The sequence below is a fragment of the Coloeus monedula genome (genome assembly GCF_965178545.1).
Source record: "Coloeus monedula genome assembly, chromosome: 2".
NCBI classification, from domain to species: domain Eukaryota; kingdom Metazoa; phylum Chordata; class Aves; order Passeriformes; family Corvidae; genus Coloeus; species Coloeus monedula.
The window spans coordinates 102113490-102125835 of record NC_138782.1 but is presented as its reverse complement, the minus strand read 5'-3'; the positions used below and the strand labels follow the sequence as shown (position 1 = coordinate 102125835).

Genomic DNA, 12346 nt, shown 5'->3' with positions numbered 1-12346 from the left:
AAGTGTATTGGTGTTTTCTAGAGCCAGTGAAGGTAGTCTGTACCTCCAGAAAGTCATCTCATGCCACCAATTTTAGACATGTTAAACTGGAAGAAACTGCCCTGTGAGAAACCAAGCCCTTTTCATGCACTAGAGTGAAGTTTTGAAGTTAAGTTCATAAATTCAGCTACCAAGAACTTTAGAGCAAGGAGAGACATACAATGAATGTAGAACATTTACCACCTGCCAGGTGAGCCAGGCTAATTTTCCTGGTAAGAACTGTTAGGCCATGATAAATACAAGGTAATATGGCTTACTGTAAACTTCGGTCCCAGAGGGCTACACTGAGCTGCCGTACCTCAGATTTTGAGAGGCTATGAGCATACGCCAGTAGATACTGCAGCTTCGCTGACAGGCGGCAATTTATGAGCTGGCAGTGGCACGCCTGCAAGACTGACTCTCAGTCCCACTTTCAAAACCAGCGCAGCCACCTAGAAATCACTTAGAAACCAAAGTGCCACCTTTCAGTGTTAAATGCCTGGTGTGTAATAGGACAGAAAAAAACCCCACATTCTTCTCTTTCACAAATCCAAACCACTTTATAATCTACTTTCTCTGGTCTAAAAACCCTGATCTTTCTCTTCCGCTACAAAATATCTAGTGATTTCTTCTCAAATTCAGTAAGGCCCAAAGTTCCTACTCTTGAAATGGTATGAACACAACAAGGGGCCTTCATCAAGGCAACATGCTGTCTTCTTTAAAAAGACATTGTATTTCTCTGAAAACATACTCACTAGCATAATCGAAAAAGGAAGAACTAGATATTGGCATACAATTAGAGTATTACATTAACCATTCTGTGGCATTACTTGGGGATATCTAGCCATCACCTCAAACTCAACGTAATTAAAACAGAGCTTGGTGATGATTTGAAGCTAATTGTTTTATTCCCTAGGTTTATCTCTCTTTTGCCCTTCTTAAGTACAAAAACACCACCTGCAGGTTTCCAGTATTTGGGCATTTCCCCATTTTCCAAGAATTGTTTAATAGTAACATCAATGATTCTGACAGTTCCTCGGTATAAGTTATAGGGTTCAGTCGGTATGAAATATTTAGCCGGTAAACTGTTTATTCTAGCAATATCATATGACATAGCTCTAACCATCCATGTTCCTAATATGAAGGAAAATATGATTGAACACTTCTACCATTTAATTCATCAGTTTTACATATGACCTATGCTTTTTCTTGTTTTGAACACTTATAAATGCACACTTTCACTGAGTTAGTGAATTAGTTTCACTGGCTAGTATTACTTCACTGAGTCTTCTGTTTCATTCCCTATCTACTGCCTGAATGCTGGAATTACTACTATATGCATACCACAATTTAGCCTTTTCTGGTGCTTCTGGAACTGTGGCTTTTTGGGAACTCAGACTGGTACAGCGCCATCATAGTTTCTATGAACTTAACAAACAAGTTGTCAAGACAAATACCTCCCAGACTGAAGTAACATACGAAAACCAGAAAACTTATATCACCTTACCAACCAGAAGCTTATAATAATCAGACCTAAGAGACTGGAATTTCAAAGAGACTGGGAAGTTCACCAATTTGGAAGTAAAACAGAAGACCAGGAGATATGGAAGAGTGTGTATGAAAGGACCAGGAGGAACATAACTACTCATGAAGGAGAGTGGTGGAACTACAGAAGTTGTGGCTGATGTGCAAATGGCCCAAAAGTATTTTTGACAAGTTTTGCAGAGGTAACACTTGCAGAGGCCTTTTCAGGAAGCAAGACAGTTAACCCACTTGCCCCTGCTCCACCCACCAGGTAGAAGAGCCCAGTACAGCTCGGGCAGTTGACGAACTGGGGCTTGAAAGTGAAATATACTATGAAATGTGTAAATTTCCAGGAGCTCTCCCTCAAACATCTAGAGAAGCATAGGTACAAAAAAGAGAGGAGTTTAGATTTAGCCTGGAAGTTGATCTTTTAAGATTTTGGTCTCCAGTTAAGCATTTTATAGCATGTCCTCAGCATTATTAGCACTAAAGTGATCATGCTTATGCTTTTAAATAAACACGTGAAAAGAACAAACACTTGTGATTTAAGTTACTATTGTTACTCTTATTGCCTGGTTGTTCAGAGACCATTTCATTAATTTCAAGGCAGACTTAGAGGTACAACAACTCATTGAGGCAGTTCATGTTGGGAAGACCAGCAATAACACAGAGACAGTAACAATTCCACTGGATTCCTCTCCCAGGCTATAAACACCCTTTTGGGACTATAGATAATTACTTTCCCAATGTTGTACATATAGAAATAGATGCAAAATATCTAACCAGATCTTGATTAGACACTTGCAGGAATACTGGAAAAGGGAAAAACATTACTGCAGGAAAAAATATATATGGAAAAATATATACAGGAAAAATGAATATAACATTTTTGCACCCAACCTCCCATCCTGCTCCAGGTACCAGAAATATCTAAGTAGATGGAGGCTGTAAATACCAACTAACCTAAATTAATACAGTTCCATCTTTAAGTGGAATGATTAATCTAAAGTTGACAAATGTCTGTAGAATATATACAACAAAAAGCAATAAAGAATTTAGCAGATTAAAAGCAAGTATTGGATAGGAAAAAAACCCACTGTTACATGAGGGAAGAGAAATGAAACAGAAAGACAAATTTTCTTATGATCAGAACGCATTACCATTAGCCTGGAATAACCTCCCAAGGGATGTGGCCTCAGCACCTTAGGCTGGCTCATTAAAAACTACAAAACAACCTTGCATTGCAGAGAGACAGACTAGGTGAGCTAATAGGTCTTTTCTTTCTTCTAGCTTTTATGACTCCAAGATCATCTAATTTACATAATGATGATTTGCATGCCCTTCTGTAAATACAGATGACCAAAGATTATTTTTCCACTTTTTAAAATAGGGAGGTAAAACACTAGAAGCTTTTGGTTGAAAGCTCCCCAATTAATTCTGTTATAACCCAAATGGTTCCCAAGTGTCACATACAAATATTAAGACTAATGAGTGTACATCCTTTATGTTATTTTCTTGGTTACGCCATGTGTTTTTATATGTATTAGTACCATATTCTTAAACATTCCAGATGTGATCGTTAAACAAACAGCATACAAGAATCAAAACATATGTAAACAATGTTTTTATTGGCCAGCCCTGACTTCAAATGGTTAAATTACCAACAATTTACAACTGTCTTTTAAAAAGTTATCTTTACATGCTGTCCTTCTCCATACTCTTGTTTCTACAGTTGTCTTTGAATTGCTCCAAAAATTAAGGTATTTAACTGAATGCAAACAAATGAAGTAATCTGCAAAGAGGTATCTAGAATAACTGATCAGAAATATTTCCAAGAAGGATGTTTTATTTGTAGTTATCTGTGTACTGTCCTTTAAAAAGAAGCATCCACCAGCACAGACAATAGCTTGTCCTCACTACCATATCCTGGCTCTAATAGAATCTGTCAGAACAAAAGGGATATTGTTGTCTTTCTTGCTGCAGTTGAACACAGTAACCCAGGGGAAGCCTTGCAAACTCAGACACAGGAAGGCAAAGAGGTGACAATCTCTGAACCAAGTGCAGAGAACAGGAGACTCCTCAGAAGAGCTCGTGGAAGATGTAGAGCCAGCCTCAAAGCAGCTTTCTCCAAGGGTACAAGGAGTAACACAGAATTTGCAGTGAGCCAGGTCACTAGCAGTTGATGGACTGAGAACACAGGTAAAGAGACCTATTCTTCAAGAACTTAGTAGGCAGGGAAACATGTATATAATAATTTGTGACTCTCCTTTATTTCTATTTCATCTTCTCCACCATATTCAGTTTCCCTTATTTAAACAAATAATTAGCCTAGTTCATGTTCAAACAAAATCTTGTATTATAGCTTAAAAGTGTCCTTGGTACAGCGGGTTTGCTCTAAGGATATGCACTTGAGGTAAACAGCAGAGGCAGAGCCACCTCAAGGCTGTAGATGACCTGACAGTCTTATAAAGGAGTGTATGTGTGGGGGACAGAGTTAATTTCCTTTTACTTCATTCCTCTACTGACCAACAATCTTTAACCGGCAGAGAATCGTGGCTGATCACACTGTAAGTGAGATATGGCCATTTCAATCAAGTCTGCCAGATGGCTGATGAATGCCCTGCTCAGCAGTCACTCCCTTGTTCACATTCATGCAGTTTTCTCTCTTCTTTACAAGATTAAGGAATGTAGAAATCAGTTCAGTTTTGGAACCTAGTGGCACCTTCATGACTGAGGGCAGACAGTGCAGCACTTAATACCAGATTACATAAATCTAAGATATGAAACAGCCAATCTGCTGCAGACTGGGGCAGGCAAATGTCAGTAGAAGCACCATGAAATCCTGCAGTAGAAATGTATGGCATTTCCTAGAAGAACAGAATTACTTCAAATTGAGGACTGTTTATAAAGAAGAGGGCCGGAGAGAACAGCTGGCCAGTGATATTATTAGAACAGCAGTCATCAAGTGCTAAGAAGTAGCACTTCTTGGCCAAATTCGATACATCTCTCAACCATTTCCAAATGAATTCTTAACAACTTTATAGAAAATGCCACTTTCACATCTTATTACCTAAACCATTCATTTTTTCCCCTCATAATACAAAGAACTGGGCTTTTTACTGTAAACATTTGGTTTTCCTAGACATTACTGTGTTAGAAGAAAGTTGATTTCATACACCTAATGCCATTATAAATATACAATTGGCAATTATCAAAGCCCTCCACTTCCCTTATCCAAGTTATTTTAAGGAGTAAATACAGGAAACTTGCAAGGAATACTGAAAATGAAAAGTAATCACATGTATTTATCTTACGTACAGTTTTGAACTTTCAAGTGTCATAGATAAAGCAATACAGTTGCATTTCTTCTACAATTTACCACACTGTAAAATTCACAGTCACTGGTGCATTAGACTATTTGGGAAAGATTTCTGTAAAAAAAACATTTAAGGATGAATGCTTATGGTCAGGGTTGCTGGTTTTAGTGGAAAAAGTGCTCACAACACCATGACTCCGATTTCAGCACCAACAAATCCCACGTTATAATTTAAGCCATAATTTTATATTATAGTTTTTGATAAAACAAAAACCCCAACCAAACTCAGCAGGTTGTATTTATATTCCTAAATGACTGTTGTTCCTAAAACCAGCTATTTGGACTATTGCTGAAGGATCAAGGTCATTAACAGCTGTTTTCAGCAAGCTGGATGCAGTTGAGTGGAGGGAAGAAATCTCTCCTACTCACCCTTAAACACACCTGCTTACTGTGCTCCACATCTTGTCTGGCAAAAGCATGTAATGTGTCCTCTGTTCTACTCAGTTGAGCCAGAGCAACCACAGAGGAGAGAAGGGTATCTCTTAAAATGGAAGTGGCACTTCATTACCTTTAATAGGAAATTTCTTATTTGCATCAAGATGGAGTAAAGAATGTCATAATTGAAGCTTAATGTTCTTTGTAAGGACAATAAAATTTATTTCTTAAACATTAAGAAATGTTAGTGTCTAGAGATGCTGTTACCTTGGCGCAGATTATCTTCATACTATGCAGTCTGTCAAGTGATTCCTGAGGATTTCCTAGGTACTGAGGAAGTTCAGCATGCAAAATTCGCATGGAGAAAGGAACCATGGAACCTAGAAACATAATTAATTTTGTTAAGTGTATTTGCTATAATGATCCATTTGTGATTTGCCTACATTAAAAAAGGTATGCCTCACTAGTGTTTATATCACAAAGTCCATTTTGCCTTCATATCTTTTTCTTCTCCTGATGAAAAATGTGAAAGATGAGAAAATAGGAAACTTTTTCTCAGCTGTATCATGTGACATGTTTAACATGTTTTAAACAGACAAACACAACTAAACCATAGTCAAGAAGGTAAGAAGAAGGTGCACCTAACTCAAATATTCAAAAACAAGTTGTACTGGGAAGTACAATGTTTCACTGAAGATTTTTTTACACTAAATAAAATGAAGGATTTAAAGAAATGGAGTTTACTCAAGTTGCAGCTACAACATTACTGCTACCATTTAAGAATTATGTATATTTTATAACCAGTGCAGAATAAATAAGATGAAATTACTGGCCTTCGAAGTATGCTTGTGAAAGAGATATAACTGGTGTGGGAACCCAGAGTGCCGAGAATATTTCTCTGCCTGTTTTTAAGGGTTTTTACCCCCCTGAACAACACTGTTTTAGCTTCAAACCTTGGAAAAAATTACCAACAGTCAGACAAGAACTAGAAAATACAGTGGTGTGAATTAGGTAATAGACTACTATGTAAGATTGTCACAGGGTGAAAAATTTAGAGGTGTTGGGCTTCTCTTTATAGTAAATAGATAAGAGTAAAAAACATCAAAATGGAGGACTGCTGTTGTTCTCTAAACCTTCTTCTCCTTCTTCTACTACTCCATATTCTGCAGTAAAAGTAGTTTGGATTGATTGGATAGAAAATTCTGCAGTTCCCAGTTGTGTTACTGAATAATTGGTAGGAAAGTGAAAATAATGTACGTTTTTAGTAACCACTGGTTAAAATATCTTTAAAAGCTGTGTAAATCTTGATAAAGAGTCAGAAGACGCTCTCACTCCTACTTTTCTTCCTTCTACGCTGTACCTGGGTCACGCTAGTGGCTCTGTTCCTCTGATAAGACTTAATAAACAACTATGTGGAAGCATTGAAACCAAAGGAAAAGTCTTGGTTTATCTCTCAAACTCCTTGCAAGGACTTTCAGCAAATTCTCTCCCATCCGGAGGGACTTGATTTATGGCATGGTATAGTGTCAGCTGGGGCATGCAAAACCTTTTGGAATATTTTTGTGTAATTTCTGGTTCATTCAAAACGTCAAAAGATAGGGAATTTTAAGCAATATTTCGGGAGAAAAAGAAATGTCTTCCTTTTCATACTAGTTTACTACTACCACTACTACTGTTGTTGTTATTACTATTATTATATTTGCCAAAAACCTCATTGTCTAAGTTTATGGGCATCCTGGCTGACTTCACATGCAGTTTTAGGAGCTTACCCAAACCCTGGTGTGTGCAACATCTTGCTTTCAGGTAACTGTATAATCCTGATACATAGACACCAATACTGAACAGAAACTAAACACCACTACTGAAACCAAATCAGAGCTGGCATAATGGGGATATAGGTCCTGCAAAATACCGTGCCATTTCTACATTTCTAATATTTTAATATGTTCATTGGCTGTACACATATTCTAAGGGGATTTGCCTCTCAAGTCACCTCTTGCTGCATCTTTTCTCAAAAACAGGACTCAGGAGCTTTCTAAATAGATTTTTGCACCTGTTCTTGACAGGCTTGTACGTCAAAGAGTAAGTGCTATACAAAATGAGTCACTGCCTCTAGACATTTTTTTAAAGGTTGACAAAATTTTAATCACAAGACTCACTAATTATGACCTTCACAGCAAGCCACTTACATTGACATAAATTCTCTTTTGCTGATGCTAACTATTTATTCCCCATGGCTTCCCTGACTGCTGTGTTCCTGTAATGGACACACACATGAGTTTCATGCATCATCATATGTGGAAAAAACCATTAAGAAAATAAAACTGCCCTTGAAATTCTATTAAGAGACACATAGTAGTTGATTAAACCAGTAACAAAAGATGTGAAATATTTTATGTATGTATTCCGAATAATGCCTAGCATGACAGAAGATACATGGTCAGTGTAGGTGGTGAACAACAACAAAAAGGAAGTTGAAAATAATTTAAGAGTAAATTCTGTGCCAAAACACCAGAGAAAAATGGCTTTGTAGACATGCTGCAAACTGCACTGCAAACCTATGGAAGCAAATCAGAACTCTGGCTGGTTCTATCTCTACCACCTCTCTGGCGACCAAGTTCTAACTCCACAATCCAATAGTAATCCTGCCAAAAAAAATCAGTGTCTAGGACCAGCTAGTTTGGTAATGTTCTTTCGGAGAAAGTAGTCTTAAGTTACTGATGATGCACCTTCTGCTGCACTCAGTGGGATTTCTGAGGCAAAGATAAAAAATGGGAAATTTTGTAAAATGGAAAGAGTAAAAAGTTTCAGCAACATTTTGATTAATGACTGTGTTGCAGTATTGCCAATTCTGAACAAGTCTGTATCTTTACATCCTCTTGTAAGATGCAACAAGAGGTCAATTCAATAAACACTCATACAAAAAAACAGTACCAGAACATGTCAACATACAGACGTATTTAATGGAACACAGATGAAACAGCTCACATTACCAATTTTTTTAAAATGTATATAAGGTTTTGTAAAACAGTTTTTTGGAATTCTCTATTTTGTAAAGAACTGATCTTATGTATTGCTGAATGAAACTACTCTACTACGATCCCCGTGAGGGGAAAGAATAACCCACTACCAATCTACATCATTGGAAGTGGTGTCAGAGGACATTAGAATGATGAATATGACTCTAGGTCAACTTAGATTCCATAAGAATCTGATTTATTTCCTATTAAAATTAAGTCCTCAGTTGTAACAGGCATTCAGAACCATATTATTTCAAAATGTACTGTATGGATGTATTATTTCTCAACCACTTCATATTTCCTTCATAGCTTGTGACCAAAAAGCATTCCAGTGAGATCCTCAGTAGTACATCAAGTGTGGTGACAGATCTCTCAAACAAAACCAGAAGAAAGCTGTCCCAGGGTGTAAAGCTAGTTACTGTAAAGAATTTTCAAATCAGAATTTGTATTACAATTTCTCACAGGAGGATCTAAAACTCTAGCATCTGTTTCTTCTCTTTCTTTTTGAAACTCATTACATAAATAGAAGAAATTTTACTGTAAACATCCAGCAAATCCATCCAATGAATGTCTGTTACTTACTGCTTATTAAACAAGCTGCTAACTTTATTTAAAATACCAGAAACACTAGCTCATTCTGCCCTCCTTTCCTCAGTTTCCTTGTAATCCTTCTGAATAGCAGGATTTTTTTTTTTTTTTGGAAGAAAGCACAAAACTTGTACACATGCTCTCATACAAATGTGACAATTGGGGAAAGGAGAAGAGAAATGCCCTTTTACCACTGGTAAGGCTTTCTTACCAGTCCATGTAAACAGTATTGTGTAATTTCAGGTCAAATCAGATGAGCAAACTGCTCATAAAAAACCTGCAGCATTTATTCAAGCCACTCATCCAAATATAGACCTTAAATATGCTGCTTATAAATTATAAACTCTTGAGATTTTTGGCTAAATGCATTTTCCCAGATACGTTCCTGTCTACAAGCAAACTGCTCTCTAGTTAAATTACATGAAGTAAGGATAATGTATTTAATTCAGTTCCTACATTAATAAACTGACTTTCTGGTTAAAAAAAAGGCCATAAATTACTTAGATTTGGTAAAGTTTTCAATGAGTGCTACTAATATAAGGTGCTAATACAATTTACATACACTTCTCAAAAAGAAATACATGGCAGTAACAGAAAATGCATGCGAAGAAATCTGTTCACCAATGCAATTCTGTGATTAACAGATGTGTTAGAACTGACAAGAGGTGAGACTTAAAAAAGGCAGAAGAGATTTTCAGAAAACACCATAATTTTTATTTTACATTGTCTAGTTTAGCAAGAAAATAATTGGGAAGAAGTAAATGATGTCTGCTGATGACTCTGGTAGATCAATAATAATAGCATTAGGAAGGTCTGAAGGCAGGTTGTAGAATTTGGAGTACAAAATTTAATGAAAAGAAGATTAGCGGGGAAAAAAACCTATACTTCCCTCAATGAACACACATTGGGGGGGAAAAAAAAAAACCAAAACAAGAAAGTAAGATTGACTGCACTAACACTCAGCTGTAACAGAAATAATACATGTGCTTGTTAGACTAAGGATTACATCATCTTGTCTGAAAAGTTTCCCCTACTCACTGTGATGCCACATACTTAAAGCATGCAGGGAGAGACGTATTTCTTTGTAACAGGTTTCTATACAAGCATGCATACATATATATTCCTGTGGTATCCCACTAGGGATAAAAAAATTTTATATAAACACTGAATTTATCACAGACTGTCTTTTGCAAAACTACTTGGAGTCAAACTCATGTACTCTATTATATTTAACTCAGTACTGAATTTAACAGGGCAACATGTCAAAGAAGTATTTAAAACAAATAGCATATCCTGTAATTACTTTTAGTTAAGAACATGATTTTGCTCTCTACTTCATGCTTCTGATTTCTACAGTAATGTCCTCTTACACAGCAAAACTATGCCATCTAAGCTTAATTTCCACAAAAGCCAATACCCTACAATTACTGCTATATATTGAAATTTTATTTTTAAGTTAAATAGGTCTTATTCTAGCTTGGTATTTTACAGTTGACCTCTGTTGCTCTTCTTTAGGGGTTTCATAATAATATATAAAAAATTTATACTGGAAAATGGTTTAATTTTAGGACAATTTTCTTAGCAATCACTTTTAAATACACTGGAGATTTTTTTTTCAAAGAATGATTTTTGATTGTTACTTTCACATGAATTAATTTCATTTGTATGTATATATATATATATATGTATTATCAGCATACAAAAGGCAAAACTAAAAAGTAAGAAAAGGTCTGCTGAAAGGAAAATGGATACTCTGAAAGCATGGGAACAGATGGAATAAAGAGTAAGATCAGGTAGAATTTTCTAAGACCACAGATTTCAATTTCTATTTCTTTATGAACAGCTGCACATTTTCATAACTGTCAAAACATAAACATCACCTCATGTCAATCAAATTCGAACTGCAGCCCTCATCTGCAGCCCTTTTGGAGCAGAGAAGAGTATTCCAATGACCAACCATTTTATCTTTGTATTTTCTTGTTGCAAACCAGTAACCGGAAATGCTTTCTGATCTGCCTTCTACAGCTTGTTCAACAAATCTTAAATGCCAAAAAGCAACAGAAGAGCAGATTACCAATTACTAAAAGGATAAAGTAGGATCTTATAACAGTAAAAAAACCCAAACCAAACCAATTCCTTCCTTCACTGGGTAAAAGAGAAATACACAAAATCCAGTTTCTGAAAAATATTCTGCTTTACACATATATATTCAAAGAGAGATATATATCCTTGCCATACTTCTACCAACAGTGTATTTGTAAAATTTATAGGATTTTTCAGAGGGATAATGTAGTAAACTTCAAATCCTAGCTTTGCTGACTAGCAATTAAAAGTACACTTAAAAATCCCAGTTCAACAGATTAGTTTCCAAGTTTTTGTTTATTACCCTCAATCTAGAGAGACTGAAGATGAGATAGGAGCCTAAATGTTTGGAACCATTTAAAGAAAATGTTTTGAAAATTTTATCTGAAATTACATGCTTGCATATACTTTACAATTTAACTGCACATGACCTAGGAACAGAAACTCTGAATCAAGATCTGGTTTTAAAAGGTTTCAAAAATACTTTTTCAGTAATTTGGAGTTACTTGCACTGAAGAAAGGAAAATATAAGAGAAAGAATGCAAGAAAACTCTACAACAATTGCCCTGCAGCAAAGAGATCACCCTAAATCTTACCTACTGATAACTGTATTAAGGCAGAATTTAGAAATGAATTACTTGCTCATAGTATTAAGAAATTCTGTGTAAAGCTGGTACTGTCTACAGTGAGACTATGTAGCCTTGGGAAAGAATGCACAATTAAGTATTTTAGCAGTACTCTACCCCCTTAGATTATATATACATTTCTTAACTAAAATATCTGTATCATTTCAGAAAAATTTCTATTTGCATGTCTGAGTAGTGTGAATAACTGAGTGGTATTTATTCAAGTTTTATTACCTGATTTTACAGGTAGAAGGTAGCTCTGAAACAACAGAACAGTGAATTTAAAGAGGCAGTAGAGACACACACAAAAATGAAAACAAAATAATGGGCAAACCAGTTCTATGAGACGTTTTAATATGTTTTTTACTGCCAACATGAGCTTGAATGAAGAATCCTCCTGAGCAACTGCCAAGACTGAATCAGTCTGACATGGGAGTGTTAACTTCAGGCAGTATTTGTGGTAACACATGAGAAAAAAAACCCAGTACCATGTGTAACAATGGAGTATTCTTTTTCTGCTTTCCCGCAAAATTCATCCATGAAGACAAGCACTCTCTATGACATAATTTCTCTAGCCTGTGCATTTCTTCTCTTATCTTTGTTTTTACATTGATTACTTCCTTTTGTCTACCTACCACAATCTTTTATTATTAATATTTTTATTATTATTTATCTTTTTTTCCCCACACCACTTCATATTCTGCCAGTTATCCCACTAATCAAAATCTGATGAGGGT

At 35.9% G+C, this 12346-nt stretch overlaps 1 protein-coding gene across 3 annotated transcripts in view; it reads right to left on the bottom strand.

The window, feature by feature from the left end:
* The window catches only part of TRAPPC12 (trafficking protein particle complex subunit 12), a 48776-nt gene that overhangs the window by 21044 nt on the left and 15386 nt on the right, over positions 1 to 12346 (bottom strand). For all 3 annotated transcript variants that reach the window (XR_014227205.1, XM_082300164.1, XM_082300165.1), the window contains exon 6: positions 5561 to 5673. Coding sequence is in view for 2 of the 3 variants with exons in the window: in XM_082300164.1 (XP_082156290.1) it covers positions 5561 to 5673 (113 nt within the window). In the remaining variant the exon portion in view is untranslated. The remainder of the gene's footprint in view (positions 1 to 5560; positions 5674 to 12346) is intronic.